The 20,344-nt window shown below is 44.2% G+C and overlaps 1 protein-coding gene across 1 annotated transcript; it reads left to right on the top strand.

The window, feature by feature from the left end:
- Positions 1–366: 366 nt before the first annotated feature.
- On the top strand, positions 367–19,560 carry LOC146175690 (sulfotransferase 1C2A-like). Its single transcript, XM_084580844.1, has 2 exons — positions 367–394; positions 17,885–19,560. Exon 2 carries the CDS (start codon positions 17,904–17,906, stop codon positions 18,846–18,848), a length of 945 nt encoding a protein of 314 aa, XP_084436970.1. The 5' UTR covers positions 367–394; positions 17,885–17,903; the 3' UTR covers positions 18,849–19,560.
- The last annotated feature ends 784 nt before the right edge of the window (positions 19,561–20,344 follow it).

The following is a 20,344-nucleotide window of genomic DNA, read 5'->3' on the forward strand; positions in this document are numbered from 1 at the left end:
CAACCGCCATCGCAAAAGGCCCCCCACCATTGCAAAAGGCAACCTCATAAACAAATCCGCAATGAAGTTAAGGGGTCATTCTTTATTTCTTGATAGTTTTGCTAGCCCTGTTCAGCTGTCGTCTCGCACTCTAACGAGAAGAACGAGTACGAGTACGAGTAACCTAATGTACGAGTAAACTAATAACAGCTGGGTACGAAAACTTCATCGTAGTCGTGACGCCCGCAGGAAGCGCCTGCATTAAAATACCAGGTGAAAGCAGCTAGTTGCAGGAAATAGCATCCCACGTCAAAAGAATCACACGTCACTGCCTTTCAATAAAATGCTCAATAGAAACGCGATGTGGCCATCGGAAGAACTGCGACGTGACAGTGTGGCAACACAGAGTTGTGAAGTGAGTATCAACAAAGCTCCTTGAGAATATTGTCTAAGGCTGAGGTTGGTAGGATTTAGGCTCTTGTGCTATATGGCTGGTGCTGAGATCTCGATGTTTGACAAGAGAGCGCGGCGACTGCTCCAAAATGGGGAAATGGAGGAGTCTATGCTGTCTGACTTTTAATTCGAAGCGCTGAAAATGTTTCCTCATTCTATTGGTATCATTAGTGAGAATACTCGTTGTGCTCGCTTAGAAAAAAAAAAAAGGAAGCCGCCCCGTACTTCTATCCAATAGCAGATGGGCTGATTTTATAGTCGCAACCTACGGTCAGGCATTTGCTGAAATAACATCTGCGGCTTCCAAACAGCTGTGCCTTTTTCAAGAGCGGATACGACGTGTCTTCTAAAGAGTTGTATGAATATTGCTACAGCGACTTACTGGGCTCAACCAGACGCCCGACACATGCGTCTAAGAAAGCTTGATCGAACATTTAAATTTACTGTTCCGCGTGATATTCCGCGTCATCAGGCATGCTTGATACATCGACTTCGTTTAAACGTGGCTTTCACGCGCAAGTACTTACATTTAATTGGACAGATGGACTCACCGGAATGTTTAACTTGTGGCATCCCAGAGACTGTGGACCATGTATTATTGGTGTGCCCAGAGTATGCGAACGAAAGAAATGTGCTAGCTGCTTCCTTGAAGCATTTAGACAAGAGGCCTCTGTCGGAGGAACTGCTGCTGGGCGCTTGGCAGGACAAGGGGAAGGGCATCCAGGCAGTGCGCGCTCTTTGCCGTTATTTGAGCGCCAGTGGACTTGATTCACGTTTGTAAAGCAAGCTGCTGTGTCTGTATATATATTTCATATGCCTTCTCCCACATCGTCACCCATCATGACCTTCTTTCTTCTCTCCTTCCCCTTCCCCAGTGCAGAGTAGCAGGCCAGATTTGAATTATTCGGGCCAACCTCTCTGCCTTTTCCTATCAATAAATCCATCTATCTATCTATCTGCACATACCCAAAGAAAACGATTTCTCTGCTCTGACAACATGCATGTGCACTTCTCGTCAGAAACAATTAGGCGTATTTGGTATGTGATAAATACAGTAGTGCATTATTATTTGCTCACATGGCTCACATTTGCTCACATTATCTCACATGGCCTCAGAAATGTAGGCAAGAGGTATGGTGTTGACGTCGCATTGACCGCCCCGCTCAAGATGAAGAGGATTTTCCCGGCTATTCAAAGGGAAAGAAAATCCAAGAAGCAAGAATGTGGGGGGAAACATAGAGACCCATTTGTTGGATGCAAGAATGGTGTTGTGTGCAAGCTTCCACTCTCTTGTGGATCCTGTTATATAGGACAAACAGAACGCTATGAGACTACTGGAACACCGGAACAACTTGGAAAGTGGCAAGAATAAAACATTTCTAGTCTCACATTGCCATTCATGTGAAACAATGAAGAAGAAGAAGAAGAAGAAGAAGAAGAAGAAGAAGAAGAGGAAGAAGAAGAAGAAGAAGAAGAAGAAGAAGAAGAAGAAGAAGAAGAAGAAGAAGAAGAAGAAGAAGAAGAAGAAGAAGAAGAAGAAGAAGAAGAAGAAGAAGAAGAAGAAGAAGAAGAAGAAGAAGAAGAGGAAGAAGAAGAAGAAGAAGAGGAAGAAGAAGAAGAAGAAGAAGAAGAGGAAGAAGAAGAAGGAGAAGAAGAAGAAGAAGAAGAAGAAGAAGAAGAAGAAGAAGAAGAAGAAGAAGAAGAAGAAGAAGAAGAAGAAGAAGAAGAAGAAGAGAAGAAGAAGAAGAAGAAGAAGAAGAAGAAGAAGAAGAAGAAGAAGAAGAAGAAGAAGAAGAAGAAGAAGAAGAAGAAGAAGAAGAAGGAGAAGACGAAGAAGAAGAAGAAGAAGAAGAAGAAGAAGAAGAAGAAGAAGTGCATTCCTATGTTTGACCAGGCTAGGATTTTGTATCGCCACAAAGAAAAGATGACGAGAGAAATAGTTGAATCATATTTTATTTCAACGGACAATAAGTGTGTCAGCAATACTTCTCTTGCTCTTTCCAGCAAAGAGATGTCTTTTGAGTGACTTTTTTGTGCAGCAGGTGAGCCCAGAGGTAGTTTCACGTGATTGTTTCGTTTTCGTCATATTTGTTTTTATCTCGGCCTTGGAGTAAAGGCTTAGGCATAGTTGTGAGTCAGCGCTTGTACTGTGGCTTCCTTTTATCTGGTCCTGTGTCTTCTGGTTCACGCTGTTTAAATTAATAATGGATGTTTACCAACTCGCACAACAAAGTATCTTGGTCAAGGTATACACCCTTGCGCAAAAATGTAGAGACCACGCGTTCTGACAAAACTGCACGCCAGTTTCTTTGGACGGTGACGCGGTAATGTCTAAGTTATGCGTAGGGTAGCCTCGCTAATATGCTTGCCATCTTGCCCAGGCAAATTAGTGAATGCATTTCTTATACAGAAGAGTACTAATTGCAGCGGTTCGCTTTTAAAGACTCTCCACTTGTGTGCAGAGGTGTACTTAATTTATCTTTTACTTCTGATTAACCTGACAATATTATGGTGGGAAATTGATGCCAGTTATCATCAAATTTGGTTCTCTTTTGTAGATTTTCTAAGCCTGCATAGGGACTTGAAAAATCTAAGGCCTAAACTACGCTTCTGAAAACCGCTGAGTCGGCTTTATCATGGCCGGTGCACCTGTAATGCTTTAAATGCAGATAGTATTTGTGTATTTGAAAATTTTTATGTGATTAACATGATTGTGGTGGCAATGTAACATGTAGAACCTTCCTTTTAAAAACGCACAATGCGTGAAAGCCAACTTACCGAAGGAATTGTCGGATGCGCATTTTTTACGTTACATATTTCAAGGCCCATCACTAAATAAGTAAATATAGAGAATGAACGAAACTTTTATGTCGGCGGCCTTAAGTTTGACAATAGAATATTGCCCCTCAATATCAGCAAAAATGATATTAAGTATTATTACACAATTAGTTGCCTGAGAGTTGCTCCCATTATTCTGCATAGTGTTCGCCATCATGTGTTATCCGTCTGCATGCACCACACCGATTTATCTTTGGCAGATTTCAGAATTTAAAAAATTGAAACGTTATAAGAAATCCCTCGACATATTTAACCCTTTGTTCGAAGTCGCAATGCGTCGCCTGTAGCACTACTATTGCTACAATTACTCGCAACCTTTTCCTAAACCATGAATAATTATGAGTTACTTACCAGCGAGTGCTGCCTACCAACAACGATGTAGATATTCGCTACACCGCATATTTATTTTTTCCCAACTGCCTTTGCATTGAATATTTGATGAAGTTCTGGAAAAGCTGAGTTCATGTTCCGTTTTTGCCTTCGGGCTATGCAGGATATGCGCTGTTTGATTTTACATAAAACACTTTATAGCGAAGGCAGGCTGTAAATATTTTGCGTGTTCTACGAGCTGAAGTTTTACTAAATGTGGAGAAATAACCGAAGACAGGTAAACATGAGGTGGTCCGACAACGAGATAAAAATTAGCGAAAGCAAAAGCATAAGTGCACTGAGGTATCACGAAAAAAAAATCCAACAGCCATTAAAAGCCTCGGATAAAGTCTCGACCCTACTACAGCTGTTTCTGCGCGCGTGTGTGGAAATCGCATGTTCGTTTCAAGCGGATAAATAGCGCAGCTATTTCTGCCAAGCCGAGGCGATTAAGGCACAACGCAACCACCTTTTATGATAATATTGCGCAAGTATTATTTTAAAGGCTAAAGCGAACTAACATTTTAATGCCACATTTTTTGTCTTTTGCGGGCCACGCCAACAGAGTGTGTCGGCAGTGTTGACAGTGTATGACAAGGCCTGTCATCAGAGTATGTCCGCACGAACTTTTAATTATTCATTGCATGGGTAATTAACAAAACAGTTCTCTTCTTTATTATTTTTCTCACTATACAGTGAAAAAAGGAGCCAAGGGAAAAACCGCTTAAGCACGGCTTGAGTTGTCGTTGGCCCCATTTATCAGGCACTGGCAGCAGCAAGAACAGCACGAAAACAATGTTCTAGGACGCAGCTAGCTCAGTCAGTATAAAGCAAAATATAGAGCAATAAAAATGGAACCGTAGCTGGTGGTACAAACATTCCACTTATCAAAATACGGTACAACGTTCAAGGACGCAGCTAGCTCAGTCAGTATGAAGCAAAATACACAGCAATAAAAAATGGAACTATAGCAAGTGGTACAAACATTCAACTTATCAAAATAAACTATATCACACTGCATTAATTGAGCGCATATCACATGGTACACAAAATAATAGAGTAATATTCAGCGGATGAACATGGCAATGAGATCAGAAAGTTGCAGTTTAGAAATGTTGATATACTTATATCTAGTCATTTAACATACGTGATACGATATCATTCAGTATCTGTGGACCATAATTAGTTCCGCAGGTAGATAATTTCTTTAATGGGGCAGACCTTGTGGTGAGTACTGAATTGGCTAAACGTAATCTGGCAATGTAGGTAAGGGTATTGCCTCCGCGCTTTTGACTAATATAATATTTTCGTGATAGTCTAAACCTATATAGCTCACTAACTTTAGGTATATTTAACTGTTTTAAAAGCTGAGAGGTAGATTGCAGAAACGGTACGTTAGCAATAATGCTTGTGTCGGAGGGTTTCCCTGTAGACGGGAAGATAGAGAGTGTACAAAACAAGAGTACAGCGATCTATGGAGATCCTCTGTTAGTACGATATTCGAAGGAAACTAGTCCAGTAGTACAGTGCCGCGTAAACGGGAGTGAAGCTGGAATATTAGTTGACGCGGGCTCTCGCATTTCGCTCATTTCTGAACGAGCTTTCAAGAGGTTGCTAGAGCGATGTCCTGACAAAAGTACTAGCGCGGTAAGCTCGCATGGGCGCTTTGTGAGCAGCATCACTGGGAGTAAGATCGACATCCGCGGCTGTTTCTCTTCGCAAATTTCCTTAGGAAACAAAACTTTCTTTAGAATAACGGCCTGAGGGGCGAGTTGGTGCATGATGGAATTGAACGGCGGCGTGGTGGTGTCCCCTTCTTGTCTATGTCCGTTTCCGTGTTGCGCCGCCGTTCAATTCCAAAACTTTCTTTCATGACTGTTTTGTGATTGCGGATGGGCCTGCAATCCCAGTAGACGGAATAATCGAACAGGACATCATATCGGCCCAGAACATTAATATTTTAACAACTGAAGGGGTCTTAGATCTACAAGAGTGCTGAATTCCTATTAAAAACTGGCGAGCTGAATCCATGAGAGAGGTCCCTCAAGCGCTAGCTGTCCTAGATGATGCGCCCGAGCGCATACCTGTGAGGCTGACGTGCCCTTGCACTGTACCGGCCTTGTCGCAAATTGTTTGCTGAACAAAGCTGGCGAAACCCGTGCGCGTAGGGCAGGTTGACGTCGTCGAGGTTGATGCTGTTTTGGCACATGGATTGATAAGGTCCGCGACTCTAGTGAAGCCAGACGAAAGATGCCGCATTCCCGTCCGCCTAGCAAACTTCACTAAAGAGGAAATAATTTTGCCCCGCAATAAGAATATTGCTACATATCTGTGCGCTCTGGAGGAACCAAAAGACGAAAAAGAGCTTGCGGTCACAGATCATTGCCAGGCATTGACAGATGATCGCATCACGTCTCTCTTTGATGTGTCTCACATACCTGAGGAGGCGTTGGCCAAAATGAGGAAGGTAATTAAGGCATACACTGAAGCGTTTTCCCGAGGCAACTTTGACCTCGGGCAATGTGGGGCAATCAAACACCACATAGACACACGGGACGCATCTCCTGTGTATCAGAGGGCCTACCACATTCTGTATGCGCAGGGCGAGAAGATGGCCACAAGCAAGTGCAGGATATGCTTAAAGCCTGAATCATTGAACATTCCAGGTCCCTTTGGGGTTCGCCTGCACTATTGGTTGAAAAGCCAGATGGGCCATTCCGTTTTATAGTTGACTGCAGGAAGCTAAACAGTGTCACCAGAGTGGACCCGTATCCGTTGCCAGATACCCAAGAGACCTTGTCACAGGTGGGATCGGCCAAGTACTTCTCGGTTGTGGACTTGGCCTCTGGCTTCTGGCAAATCGAGATGGATCCTTTTGATAAGGAAAAAACGGCGTTTAAAATGACCAGTGGTCATTAACAATGGACGAGAATGCCCATGGGATTAGTAAGCAGTCCTGCTGTCTGGCAGCGAACCACCGACGTTGTGCTCGAGGGCTTGACTGGCCACACATGTCACGTCTACATGGATGACACAATCATCTATAGCTCTACGATCTAGCAGCACATGATAGATATTGAGGCAGTGCTGAGGAGACTGAAAGGCGCCGGGTTGAAGTTGAAGCCGAGAAAGTGCTGATTTTTGAAGCCGAAAATAAAGTACTTCGGGCATGTAGTGTCTGCCAATGAGAAGAAAGTTGAGGCGGTTCTTCGCTTTCCCAACCCAAGCGGTGTCAGACAGATGCGAGAGTTTCTAGGCTTAGTAGGGTATTATCGACGTCACATCGCAAACTTTGCGCAAATGGCTAAGCCACTGACATCGATAACAGCAAAGCACACACATTTCGAATGGACGGCCGCGGCAAAAGCTGCTTTCGAGAATCTAAAAAGCTCGTTGAAGCGCCAATGCTCAAGTACCCTGACTTTATATAGGAAGGAGTTTATCCTTCAAACCGATGCGTCACATAGCACGGTTGGAGCAGTCCAGTCGCAAAGGTTAGAACAAAATGAACATCCGGTGGATTTCGCAAGTCGTCAGCTAAATAAGGCGGAACAAAATTAGAGCGCAGCAGAAAAAGAATGCTTGGTTGTTGTATGGGCGGTCCACCACTTTCGCTGTTACTTGTATGGTCGCAAGTTTAAAATAGTGACAGACTGCCAACCGCTTAAGTGGCTTATGAACATCAGGGATCCTAGTTCGCGACTGGTACGCTGGAACCTTCAGCTTCAAGGCTATGACTTTGAAATAGAGCATAGAGCGGGAAAAGTGCAGGCAAACGCGGATGCCTTGAGTCGGGTGCGCTCGGAACCAGTCTCTGAAGTAAGGACCGCAGCTTTTATTCCAGATATTGATGGGGAAAGGCTGAAATAGGAGCAGCAGAAGGACGCGAAACTTCAAGATTTGAGGGATGAACTAACTGACGACCCGGAGTATTCAAGGGAGTACGCATTGAGCGCATCTGGCTTGCTCTTAAAGGTGTGCCCGTACCCGACGCAAAGGTCAGGCGCGGCTACCAGAGAAAGATACATTGTACCACGCAGCCTGGTTAAAGATGTGTTACGTGCGTACCATGATGCACCATACTCCGGTCATTTCGGGGCCAAGAAAACGAAACAGAAAATTGAATTGAAGTATTTCTGGCCAGAAATGAGAAAGTCGATTGCCGAGTACTGGGCTCAGCGCGAATCCTGCCAGTTACGAATAACACCGAAAAACAAGAAACGCGCTCCGCTTAAGGAGTTTGGAGAATCGAGCGCACCTTTTGAGAGAACGGCCATGGATGTTATATCGGACCCTTACCGACAACCAGTAATGAGAACAAGTACGTGCTAGTATTCTCCGATCACCTGTCAAAATTCGCGGAAGCCATTCCAATGATTGACCAGAAGGCGCCAACAGTGGCGAGGAGCTTTGTTGAGAGAGTCGTTTTGCTCCACGGTGTGCCCAAGCAGCTGCTGACTGACCAAGGGAGCAATTTCAATTCCAAGGTTACGACAGAAGTGTGTCAACTTCTAAAGGCCAAAAAGCTGAAAACAACAGCATACCACCCAGAATGTAATGGGGCAGTAGAACGTCTGAACCAGACTCTTAAGCAGCTGCTCTCCCATGTTGTGGCACGTGACTAGAGAGACTGGGATTTGTGGATCCCGTATATAATTTTCGCATACAACACCGCCGTCCACAAGAGTACTCATGAGACGCCGTTTTTCCTAATGTATGGCCGAGACCCACACATGCCGCAAGAGGCATTTGAGGAGTGGGGGGTCCCAAGTACTCCGTCATGGACGATTATCGGGCAGAGCTGGCGTTGCGACTGCAGCTATCTCACGAGATGGCAAAGAAGGCTTTGGCTTCCGCCTCCACGGTCCGGACGGTATGACATTAAAGCCGCGGAAGCAGAGTTCATGGCAGGAGATCGGGTCTTGCTCAAAGGTGAGCACAGTGAAAGGGGCTGTCACATAAACTGGCGCCAAAATGGAAAGGCCCCTTCCGCATCGTGGAAAAACTAGGCCCCGTTACATTTCGTGTTCGCAGCTGTGAAAGCACCCAACGCTCACTGTGCATGCCAACAGACTGAAGCGCTACCAAGAAAGGGCCCCTCAGTAATTCAGAACAGGAAAGAACCTAAGCTTGCACACAGAACGCAACAAGCTCTATAGGTCCCGAAATCGTTCACGGCGTTCTGACACATGCTCAACATTTACCGCCGAAAAATGCTGAAGACCGTGATATTCAACTCAGCAGCACTGCCGAGGGTGACGTGGTTATTTCACAGGCCGCAGGGTCGCAGGCACTGGAAGGGAACAGGGATGAAAATTCCGAACTGCCGACAGAGTCAGACCATGAGCTGATTTTGCATCCCAATGTGTGGGATATGTACTATCCTGTGTCTTGATTGATAACGCTGTGAGCCTGCTAGTAAGTTTCATCCATGTACAAAGCATAGTATCATACCCTTTTCTGAAAACTGTTCAGTTGTCTAAGCTTTATTCTTCCACCGTTATGCTTCGTTTTACTTGTATGAATATTATGAACTCAGTTTAATTATGTGTATACCAACCTGTATGATATCATTTTCAGACCCCCTTTAGAATGTGTATCCGCTGCAATGCTTTGCTAAAAGGAAGAAAGCGTACATGCATTTTTGTTTATTGTAGATAGTCGCCAATCGAGCCAGTTGATTCTCAACAGATGTTAGGGAGCTGGATGACCTCGCTGTTGTGTGTGAAATGCGGACCTCTTGTATGGACGGTGATGTGGTTGAACTTATCTGTGATGTGCCTTCGTGGCAGTGCGCATACAACTCAGAGTCCACAACCTATGGACACAAGAATTGATGTGACCCTAAACAGACTTCGAAAAAAAAAGCATTTTTTTTTTAAACTATGGTGAGCGAATGTGATGGCTAAATTGTCTGTGCCGGAAATTGAGATCGGGTTTCGCGTGTGTTCTGGGAACCACCGACCTCTCCACAATTTTGCCTGCCCGTGTCGCCTTTTGTCCGAAAACCGGTTACGAGAAGGGTCGCTGAACACGCTAGAATGCGGGGAAGACGCCCTAATGACGGCTACACGTGCGCTGTTGCGGGTATGGCGAGAGTTCCGGGAACGGGAACAAAGGACCCGAGGTGACAAGGAAAGCAACAGAAGGACGGTGGGGCAGAGAGGAACGAGAGATGCTCTAGAGCCGGTCACCCCAGCCTGCATGAAGATACGAAGACGGCTCGCTAGTTCTGGCGGCACGCCTATTAAGCTCGCCGTGTACACCGTCACCATCAGCGCTGCCTGCAGCTATGTCCATCATCTCCCACCTCAAGCACCGGATCATCGCCGTGGCGTCCAGACGCAACGTCAAGACCGTGGGCATCCAGCTCTAATTAAATCTGTTACTGGCCCTATTTCGTGTGTGATTCCTACTCTCCGCCCGGAAACCTGAATAACCGGGACATCACACTTTTACAACTGCGTCATTTACATTTAGAGAGGCAGTAAATATACTGGGGTCATCAGCATAAAGAATAAATTGAATTTCTGACGCTATTTTAACCAGATCATTTATATACAAAATGAAAAGCAAAAGCCCAAAATGCTACCCTGTGGGACGCTGGATATGATATGCTTCTTGCTCGATAGCAAAGTGTTAACAGAAACAAACTGACACCTATGTGAAAGATATCTTTCAAACAAAGTGGAAGACCGCGGAATCCATAATGCTCTAATATTTTGAAGAGAACGTTAAGATGGATACAGTCAAATTCCTGAGGGAAGTCAACAAATCCACCTAAAACGAATTTATTTATCTCAAAATTGTGCAAAATATACACTTTTTGACCCAGTAGTGCCAATTATGTAGATCAGTTGTTTTTAAAACCTCACTGGGATGCTGTTATAATGTCATGTTTATTACAAAATAACACAAGCTGCTATGAATTATTTTTCTAGGCCTTTAGAAAAGAGGAGAAGGGTTGATATCGGCCTATAGTTGTTGACTTCATGCCTCGAACCCATTTTTATAAACAGGTATTACGCGTGCTATTTGCATTTCTGATAGAAATACAGCCAAATATATTGAAAGATTGTAGATATAGGCAAGCACGGCTTATTATATAAATCACATATTTAATCGGCCTTATCTGTACACCGTTTGCATCACAAGTGTGGGAGTTTTTGAGGCTTAGAAATAAAGACTGCACTTCGTTTGTATCTGTGGGCCCTAAGAAGAATGAATTCTATTTACCTGACTTAATACTTTATAAGCAACCTGCGATACAACGTTTAAATCTCTAGGAACAAAATAATCATTAAATTTATCGACCATAGCCTACCTAGTAATTTTTCATCCTGGTGGATAATTTTCCTAACTGCTACCTTTCCGGAATTCCGTCCCATTAGTGAATTTAATTTATTATAAAGTACATCTGTGCCTGTTGGTACATATCCCTCGCCCTCTTCAGCTCCTTATTTAATGCGTTGCGAAAGCTTTTAAAGGCACAAAGGTAAGTTTCACTTTTGATCCGTATAAGCTTCTTAAAAAGGTAATCTTTTCTATCAGTTTTCTTAAGATGCGCTCGAGTAATCCATAGCTTACGAGCACCTTAAACACTAGACACTCGCTACTGAACAAAGTGCTTTTTAGAAATTGGAACAGATTATTGCAAGAAGATCTCAGAAGCAATTTTTGAGTTCGTTTCGGTAAGGACAGTATTCCAACATATCTGGCGGATTTCTACTCGAAAAGCATCCAGGGTAGCTTGAGTCACATGTTGGTACGTTATATGTGTATCAGCGTTTTAAGCACAACAGCTTCATTTTAGAAAATCGGTTCCGTGATAAAAATAATATACCGTAAATAACTAGCGCTATGATTTCCTTTTGTTTTTGCAGACATTACTCATGTAACTATGGACTATTTTCAGCTGCGCAGGAAGATGATGCGTTTCGGCTCCGTACCTTTGGCTCCATTGCCAAGAAAAAGGGTCCCCGAGTGGCGAATTCGAGTGGGAGAGCAGGCGCACTCGAAAGTACTTCGAAAGTGCTCTCAGACAAACGGCCGCCCTACCGTGGGAGAGCAAGAGTAGAATCACTGGCTTGCAATGGTAGAGGAGGAGGGCTTTTCCTCCGCTGAGAACACCCGAGTGCACTTCCGGCTGCTCCCTCGTCTAAAGCGAGAGTAGAGGAAGTCACATGGCATATCCGCGCAATCTTTTTTTTTCTCTCTTGAGTCGGCGACGCTCAAAATGGCGGCTGCAAAACGCCCGAGGATGGGCGTGCGGAAATCATTTCTCGGGTGCTGTATGCATGTTTGAGAGTCGCTGCTGGCGTCGAAAGCGCCAAAGGAGGCAGATCGCCGCGCTGTGAGAACAAAGGCATACAAAACAAGCAGTTCTATACGGAGCGTAGGCCTCTCCTCGGGTTGCAACGGCTGCCACTGCGGGCAGGCGGAGAATGCTGGGGTGAAAAGTGTTGGTTGGTTGGTTTGTGGGGTTTAACGTCCCAAAGCGACTCAGGCTATGAGAGACGCCGTAGTGGAGGACTCCGGAAATTTCGACCACCTGGGGTTCTTTAACGTGCACTGACATCGCACAGCACACGGGCGCCTTGCTTTTCGCCTCCATCGAAAAGCGGCCGCCGAGGCCGGGATTCGATCCCGCATCCTTGGGAACAGTAGTCGAGCGCCGTAACCACTGCGCCACCCCGGCGGGGCGGAGAAAAGTGTGGTCACGTGGTCGTGGCGCGCTGCTCTCGACACGCAGAGAGCATTTCCGTGGGAGGACAGTTACGCCCTCGCTCGATGTGCTCCTGTACTGCTCTGTACCGCTCGGAGCCTCTGCTTTCGTCCCCCAACCGAATGCGCCATAAGTGTGGATGACATCGAATTAGCGATGAATTATGAGGCATGACGTTTGTTAAAGGGCGTACGGCATCAAATTAAATGTGTATAGTTATTTATTTTAAGGTGGATGAGGTTAGATAGTGAATCCTGATGAAGTGGGATAGATTAAATGTAGGCTACAAATAAAAAAGTTTGATTAGAGTTGGTCGTGGAGAAATCAGCTATGTCTGAAAAAGAGCGGTAGTGCGCATGCGCCGTTACCATGGCAACCAGTTCTGGCGTACAACTGCTGCGCCATCGGAACCATAGTCTAGAGTTCACTGGCTGCGCTCGCTACAGAGAGAAGGATGGTAGCGCCATTCCAGCAGATGCGCACCCGCGTGGAGAGGCGAAGGGTAGTTTCCATACTACATATGCGCGCGGCTCCGCGGAGAACTAACAGAGTGGAGCCGGAGAGCGTCTGCCGGCATCGCATACGCAGGGCATAAAAGTGGATTCTGCATAGAACGTTGCCGGTGACGTTTGATGCGTTCAACGAAACGCGGTAGTTTTCGATACAACGCTCGGTCGCCCGCCGCGAAAGCATTTCGCTCCACATTCGGCTCAGCAGAACTGAACCCCTTTAATTTTTTTCACTCGCAACTTCAACGTCAACAATGACAACGCTAGTGTTTTCCTAGTACTAGTGTTTCAAAATGATCATTTAAAGACTTTGCGTTAGATTGCTTAATTGTTCTTTTCAGTCCCCATTTTTCGTGTTCATAAACAACCTAGCGGCGATGCCCTCGTAAACATCAATTGGCGGCGATAGATTCCTTTTTTTTTCAGTCCCCCTGTTCCGTGTTCATTAACAACCTAGCGGCGATGACCTCGTAAAAATCAATTGGTGGCGATAGATTTCTTATTTGTTTTCTTTCAGTCCCCCTGTTCCGTGTTCATAAACATCCTAGCGGCGATGCCCTCGTAAACATCCATTGGTGGTGATAGATTCATTTTTTTCTTTCAGTTCATAAACAACCTAGCAGCGTCGCCCTCACCTGGTGGCGAAAGGAGCGTATTGGCATTTCAACCTTCACTCAGATCGCACTGCATTTGATGGGCTCACGGACTCCAGTTGGCCTCGCCGTAAATGTTGGGTCAATGCTACGTGTGCTTCCGAAACGATTGACCTTTCTGAGCAGTGATACCTAAACAACTTAAGCTTTATGGCATGTGAGCTTTTGATCACTGAACACTGAAAAAAGAGCTAGCTGCAAAAGTTATGGGGCAAAGAGAAAGATACAAGGTTCTCAATGCGGGTTTTCAGAAAATAGCAAGGAGAGATAAAAATGCCTTCCTGAACATATAGTGCCAAGCAGTTGAGGACAACAGCCAATTAAGGAGCACAAGAGCTCTATATAAGACAATCAAAGATATCAAAAGAAGCTTGTGTGCTAAGCTGGGCGTGATAAAGGACAAACGAGGCAAGGACCTCACTGAAGCCTCAGAGATAAGGAAGAGATGGCAGGAATACACAGAAGAACTGTACAAGAAGGACCCGAATGTGCAAACCCAGCATAAGACAGTTGTGATTACTGATCTCGAGCCGGGCATCCTGAAGAGTGAAGTTGAATGGGCCTTAGCCAGCCTTGCTAAGAACAAAGCAAGCGGAATTGATGGCATTCCAGCTGAGTTGCTTCAACACCTCAACCATGACGCTGTTAACATTCTGCATACATTATGTCAGAAGATTTGGACAACCCTGCAGTGGCCACAGGATTGGAGGAGGTCAGTTTACATCCCCATTCCAAAGAAAAGCAGTGCCAAAGACTGTTCCAACTACCGCACGATCGCGCTTATTTCGCATGCTAGCAAGGTGATGCTGAAAATCCTCAAAGGTAGGCTGCAGTAGTATGTGGATTGGGAGCTTCCGGACGTGCAAGCTGGGTTTCGCAAGGGCAGAGGAACTAGAGACCAAATTGCCAACCTTCGCTGGATCATGGAAAAAGCAAGAGAGTTCCAGAAACCCATCTACTTCTGCTTTATTGATTATGCGAAAGCGTTTGACTGCGTAGATCACAGCAGATTGTGGCAAGCTCTCCAAGAGATGGGAGTTCCAATTCACCTCATCTGTCTCCTCAGGAACCTGTATGCAGGGCAAGAGGCCACAGTAAGAACTGGGCATGGTCTTACTGATTGGTTTCCGGTTGACAAAAGAGTGAGGTAAGGCTGCATACTGTCGCCCTGCCTATTTAACCTATATGCAGAGTGCATCATGAGGAAGGCCGGCCTGGACGAGTCTTCAGCTGGAGTGAAGATTGCTGGAAAACGTATCAACAACCTTAGATATGCGGATGATACCACTTTAATGGCAGAAAGTGAAGTGGAACTCAAGAGACTTCTGATGCGCGTACAAGAAGAGAGTGAAAAGTTTAGGCTTAAACTCAACATTAAAAAGACAAAGATCATGTCGTATTGCCCTATCAAGTCCTGGAGCATCAAGGGACAAGAACTGGAAGCTGTGACAGATTTTCTCTTCTTGGGCTCCAAGACTACCCCAGAAGGAGACTGCAGCCATGAAATTAGGAGACGCCTGCTTCTGAGAAAGAGAGCCATGGTTATCCTTGATCGTCTAATAAAGAGCAGAGACATTAGTCTGCCAACCAAGGTCCGTATAACTCGTGCTATGGTCTTTCCAGTTGTGATGTATGGATGCGAGAGTTGGACTGTTAACAAGGCTGACCGCCGAAGAATTGACGCGTTTGAATTGTGGTACTGGCGAAGACTCTTGAGAGTTCCTTGGACTGCCAGAAGATCAAATCAGTCGATATTGTCGACCATAAACCTTGACTGCTCATTGGAGGGTCAAATTCTAAAGTTAAATCTCAGCTACTTTGGTCATCTGATGAGAAGAGAGGAGTCGCTGGAGAAAGATTTGATGTTGGGAAAGGTTGAGGGTCGCCGGATAAGGGGTAGGCAGCGAACGCGATGGTTAGATGGCATCCTCGAGGCACTTCAGATGAAGTTATGTGATGTTAGGAAGATAGTGAGAGACCAGAAAGCGTGGCGTGACATGGTCCATAGGGTCACAAAGAGTCGGACACGACTGAACGACTGAACTGAACAAAGAAATATTATTTTTCAATAAGAGGTCCAAAATGTTTCTTAATATTTCGTCATTTATTGGCCAAAAGTGAGGCTTCTTTGTCGCATATAGTCATCAGATAGTGCACAAAGGGCAGCTTTTCGAACAGCTTGCAGAGACATTGATATTTCAAAACTCTTGACAAAAACATCGAAATGTTCGAACTTCGAAATCCTGAACTCTCCTTAGAAATTTTTCTGCAAACCGGTCCGTACGAATATAGCGGTATATTCAATAAAACTTATTTCCTTTATATACGGACATAGTTTTCAACGCAAAGGCACGCGGCCAAAGGAAAGAAAAAGAAGGAAGACTAAGGGACGAACACAGCACTGACTCACAACTGTTCATTTTTCGACGCACACAAGAGTTACATGCAACCAGACGCGCAGGCGCATACCGTGCCAGGGAAAAGATAAACAAAAGGAAACGCATCACACCTTTTATCTCAAGAACTTAGAAAGGAAAATCTTTGCTGCGTTGTAGAAAACAACTGAGGTATCGCTGAGGTATATATATATATATATATATATATATATATATATATATATATATATATATATATATATATATATATATATATATATATATATATATATATATATATATATATATATATATATATATATATATATATATATATATATATATATATATATATATATATATATATATATATATATATATATATATATATATATATATATATATATATATATATATATATATATACACTTCTACTTTGTCTTTAATTATCTTTCCTCTAAACAGATTACATTACTAATTTCTGTGAGTATCCAAGTAGACATTTGAAAAAAAAAACAAAGTACCATCCCCAATATAAGAGACTGGAGGCCAAATGGAGGCTTAAGTGATAAATGTGGTGGAACGCATCTAGATTAGAAAGAGAAGCGATATAGTCTGGCAGGCAATTCCATAAGCTGATGGGTTGTGGAAGTTGATATCTATGATGAATGAGTTGCATGTCTAATGTGTCACCATATATTCTTGTAAAACTGAAGTGATTGTGCAGTTTTTCGAACATGCAGGATGGAAAATCAAGGTGAAGTGAACTTGATCTATTTAGGTGCAGTACATACTTGTGAAATAGTGTTAGGATAGCGTGTCACGGCGTGGGCCTAAGGATTGTAACGAAAGATTAATTTTAAACTCAGTGATGGTTGAATGGTAGTTTAAATTGCAAATACTTTAAATTGATAGTCACAGGCCTGTCATGCCGCAGCGGGGAGGAGTGAAAAAAACTAAAAATGGCGGAGGTGGACTTAGCAGCAGAAAGCACAAGAGGTAAAATGAAAGGCAATCGAGAAACATGCTGGAGTTTTAGTTCATTAGATAAAGAAAGGGTTGCTTGAACTCCAAGCGCAGGGCAGCATGGCAATGCTGCGTCGTATCACCCGATGCAGCTGGCCCTAATCACACCGCTGCTGCTGAGATGAGTAGACAGTTTGCCCTGATTGGGGATAATCTGAAATTTATTCCCTACTCTAGTCCCTGGTATGCCAAAAAATACATTCCATATTGCGCAAATGTGCGTCATTTGTGTTTAATACAATCGTACTTGGAGTCTGAGCTACGAAGCTTTTTTTTTTTTCTTCAAAAAATCTACGCATGAATTAAAACTTTTAATTCCTGTTTTGAGTTAATGTCACGCACTGCGCTGCATTTCCGGCCTGTTCATTCACATAGCTTTTATCCCATACAACGGCGCTAGCATTTTGAAAGGGAAAAAGTGTCAATTTTTCAAAGAACGCCACTTGTCTACCTGCGAAGGAGAAAAATCAATAACTGATTTAATGTCTGTCTGCGTATGAAGGTTCAAACTGTAAATATTACTCATGATATCAAAGGATAATATTCCTTACTCCGTTTATGGTTTGCAGCACAAAATAAGTGCTGTTTTAGGCTATAGTATGCCTTTTTACACTCCTTAATGTTTCCAAATCAGCCCAGTGAGGTTATAACCACCTCCATTTTATTCCTCTTTCTTCGTCAAGCCCATGATGATGCATATTTAATATGCATAATAAGGCATACTTTATTTGCATATTTATAGAGCATATATTTTCTATTTTTTGTCAAACATTAATGATCTAAAGGTAAACCGTTCATGCTATAAGGTTCAGTCCACATTTAGGTCATATAAGCTAAGACCACATTTTGAGCTCCACGAATCGCTGGCCGTGAAACACAAGAGCCGCCTGCTTATTTTAATGTCGCATCGCTTCCTAATTCCACAAACTCATGGATACATGTTTTGGTCTTTCGCAGGTTGGAAACTACGTCTGCGATGAATCCCGAAGCGTACCAAACCGTGAATGGCGTTCCAGTTCTCACCGTATGCTCTGACGAAAACGTGCGCTCGGCGATGCAATACAAACCTCATGCGAGCGACGTACTGCTCGTTACGTATCCAAAATGCGGAACCACGTGGACACAGTACATACTTTGTAACATACTGACCAAAGGCAACACCCCTGTGGGACCAGCCGAATATGCGCTATTTTCTCCCTTCCTCGATATGATGGGCGCTGAGGCCACTAGAAACCCAGATAGAAAAGGCCCGTTGATGACACATCTGCCGCTAAAAAACATTGTGTTCTCAAAGGAGGCCAAGTATGTTTACGTGACTAGGAACCCGTACGACTGTTGCGTTTCCTGTTACCACTTTTTGAGACATGCCCCGGTCAAGACTTCCAGAATTGTGTCTTTTGGGGAATTTGTCGAACACTTTATATCAGGCAGAATTAATTATGGCGACTTCTTCGATCATCTGCTGCCCTGGTACGCTATCAGAGACAAGCCCAACGTTTTGTTCCTCACGTATGAGGAGATGAGGAGGGACACCAAGAAATGTGTTCTCAAGATTGCTGATTTTCTCGGAGAGGAGCATGGTTCCCTACTGCGGAAAGACAATGACCTGCTTGAAAAGATACTGAACTCATCGAGACTGGAAAAAATGCGAGAAGTGTTCGTGCACACTCCGCATGATCGAATAAACGCTTTGTCTCAGCTTCCACCTGAAAAATCCTGCCTCTCGTTCGCAACATTGCAACAGGACAGTCTGTCGGATTACGTTCCTCAGGAACGGTCAATCTTTGCACGCAAAGGAGTTGTAGGAGACTGGAAAAGTCATTTCGGTCCAGAACAGATTGCTACTATGAAGGCATGGATAGATAGAAAGACGAAAGGAACTGATGTCATGAACCTATGGAAGGACTCCTACCTTCCATGACATATGAGTCTGTCCACAAATTTGTCAAGAGTGCTCTCTATCAATCAGCCAGCAAAATATTGAAAGCCTGAAGAAAAAAAAATCTTTTTCGTGGTACTTTATTCAGCTATCTTAAGAGCGCTCATTATGTCACTTTAGCCGTGGAGTGGATCGCAATGTGCAATCTGCTGACAAGAATATACTTCATAAACATCTCGGCACGTAGCGGATGTTTGTTTTTAGTATCACCTAAATACGTTGCCAAAAGGATATCACATCACATATTCATTGTTCCTACATAGGTTATGGATTATTATGTGCAACCCTGCGCCTGGCGTTGGTGCCGGTCCTCTTCGTATTCATTGTTCCTACATAGGTTATGGATTATTATGTGCAACCCTGCGCCTGGCGTTGGTGCCGGTCCTCCTCGCCGTCCACCCCTTGTGACTGCCAATATTCTTTCCCACCACAGCAACCTTGGCAGTCGCTGAAAACCGGAAGAAAAGCTGCTCACGTCAGACACAACACGAAGAGAGTAGCATTGACTTCGGGCGGGCTATGACAATTTCTTATCGGAGAATCGAGCGAGCGACACGGGAGAGATCAGACTGAGAAGAAGACTTCCCAGTGCCGAGATGGCACCATGAACGCATCCTGTGTGTCTACCTGCTGCCTGCTTGCGACCGAGAAAGAGCTTCGTACATATCCGGAGATCCCAATAAACAATTCACCAGTGGGCTATTCTTCCGTGTGTGTGTTGTTCTCCGCGGCCGCTAGTGTGGCCCAAGCTAGCTGAGTAAGTTTGGCTCTGAAGGCAGAGCCTCAGACTGGCTGGAATTCCCGGAGTGCCTTTATGAACTAGACTTTCAGCTTCCACCTGCGTCAGCAGTTTAATTAAGGAAATGAAGAAAAAATGACAGTTTGATTATTTTTAATTGGAACCAAGCACTCAGTTTTATCGAATGTTTGGTGTAATTAGTTCTGGCACTTAATGTTATTTGTTTAGTTTAGAGCGGGGATTTTCAGCAGTGAGTTCAATTAAACTGCTGAGGAGTATGCATGTATGTAATATAGCAAAGCCTTGAAATGCCTACAATTCCTGAAACCGAGGTCGCAGGAACGAGTCTGGGAAAACAGCTGTGCATGCAAGCGATACGAACTACGGCTGTTATCAGAAACATTGCACCCCACAGAGTAGAAAGAGACCGGAAACGTGCGGCATGTTAACGTGATGATGGCAGAGCTTGGAATGTCAACTGCAAGCGTGCTACTTTGCAATACCACCCCGATCCACAGATTTCAATGTTTATGCCACCGATATACGGGGGATGATATAGTAGCAAATATCGAGCACTTCGTACTAGGAAAGCTACGAGTGCATTAAAAGAGGTGCCACCGAGCCCACTTTGGCCTACTTTAACACTTGTAAAAGAAACTTCTATGACGAAAGAACTTCTTTGCATTTCCCTTTTATTTGACCTTGTCCATATTACCGATAACCAGAGAAGGTGCGACGC

The sequence above is a fragment of the Amblyomma maculatum genome, chromosome 10, assembly GCF_055883805.1.
Source record: "Amblyomma maculatum isolate TAMU_Amacu chromosome 10, ASM5588380v1, whole genome shotgun sequence".
In the NCBI taxonomy this organism is placed as follows: Eukaryota; Metazoa; Arthropoda; class Arachnida; order Ixodida; family Ixodidae; genus Amblyomma; species Amblyomma maculatum.

Excerpts from the sequence above, each read along its gene's own strand:
- LOC146175690 (XM_084580844.1), top strand. The coding sequence starts at position 17,904 with ATGAATCCCGAAGCGTACCAAACCGTGAATGGCGTTCCAGTTCTCACC.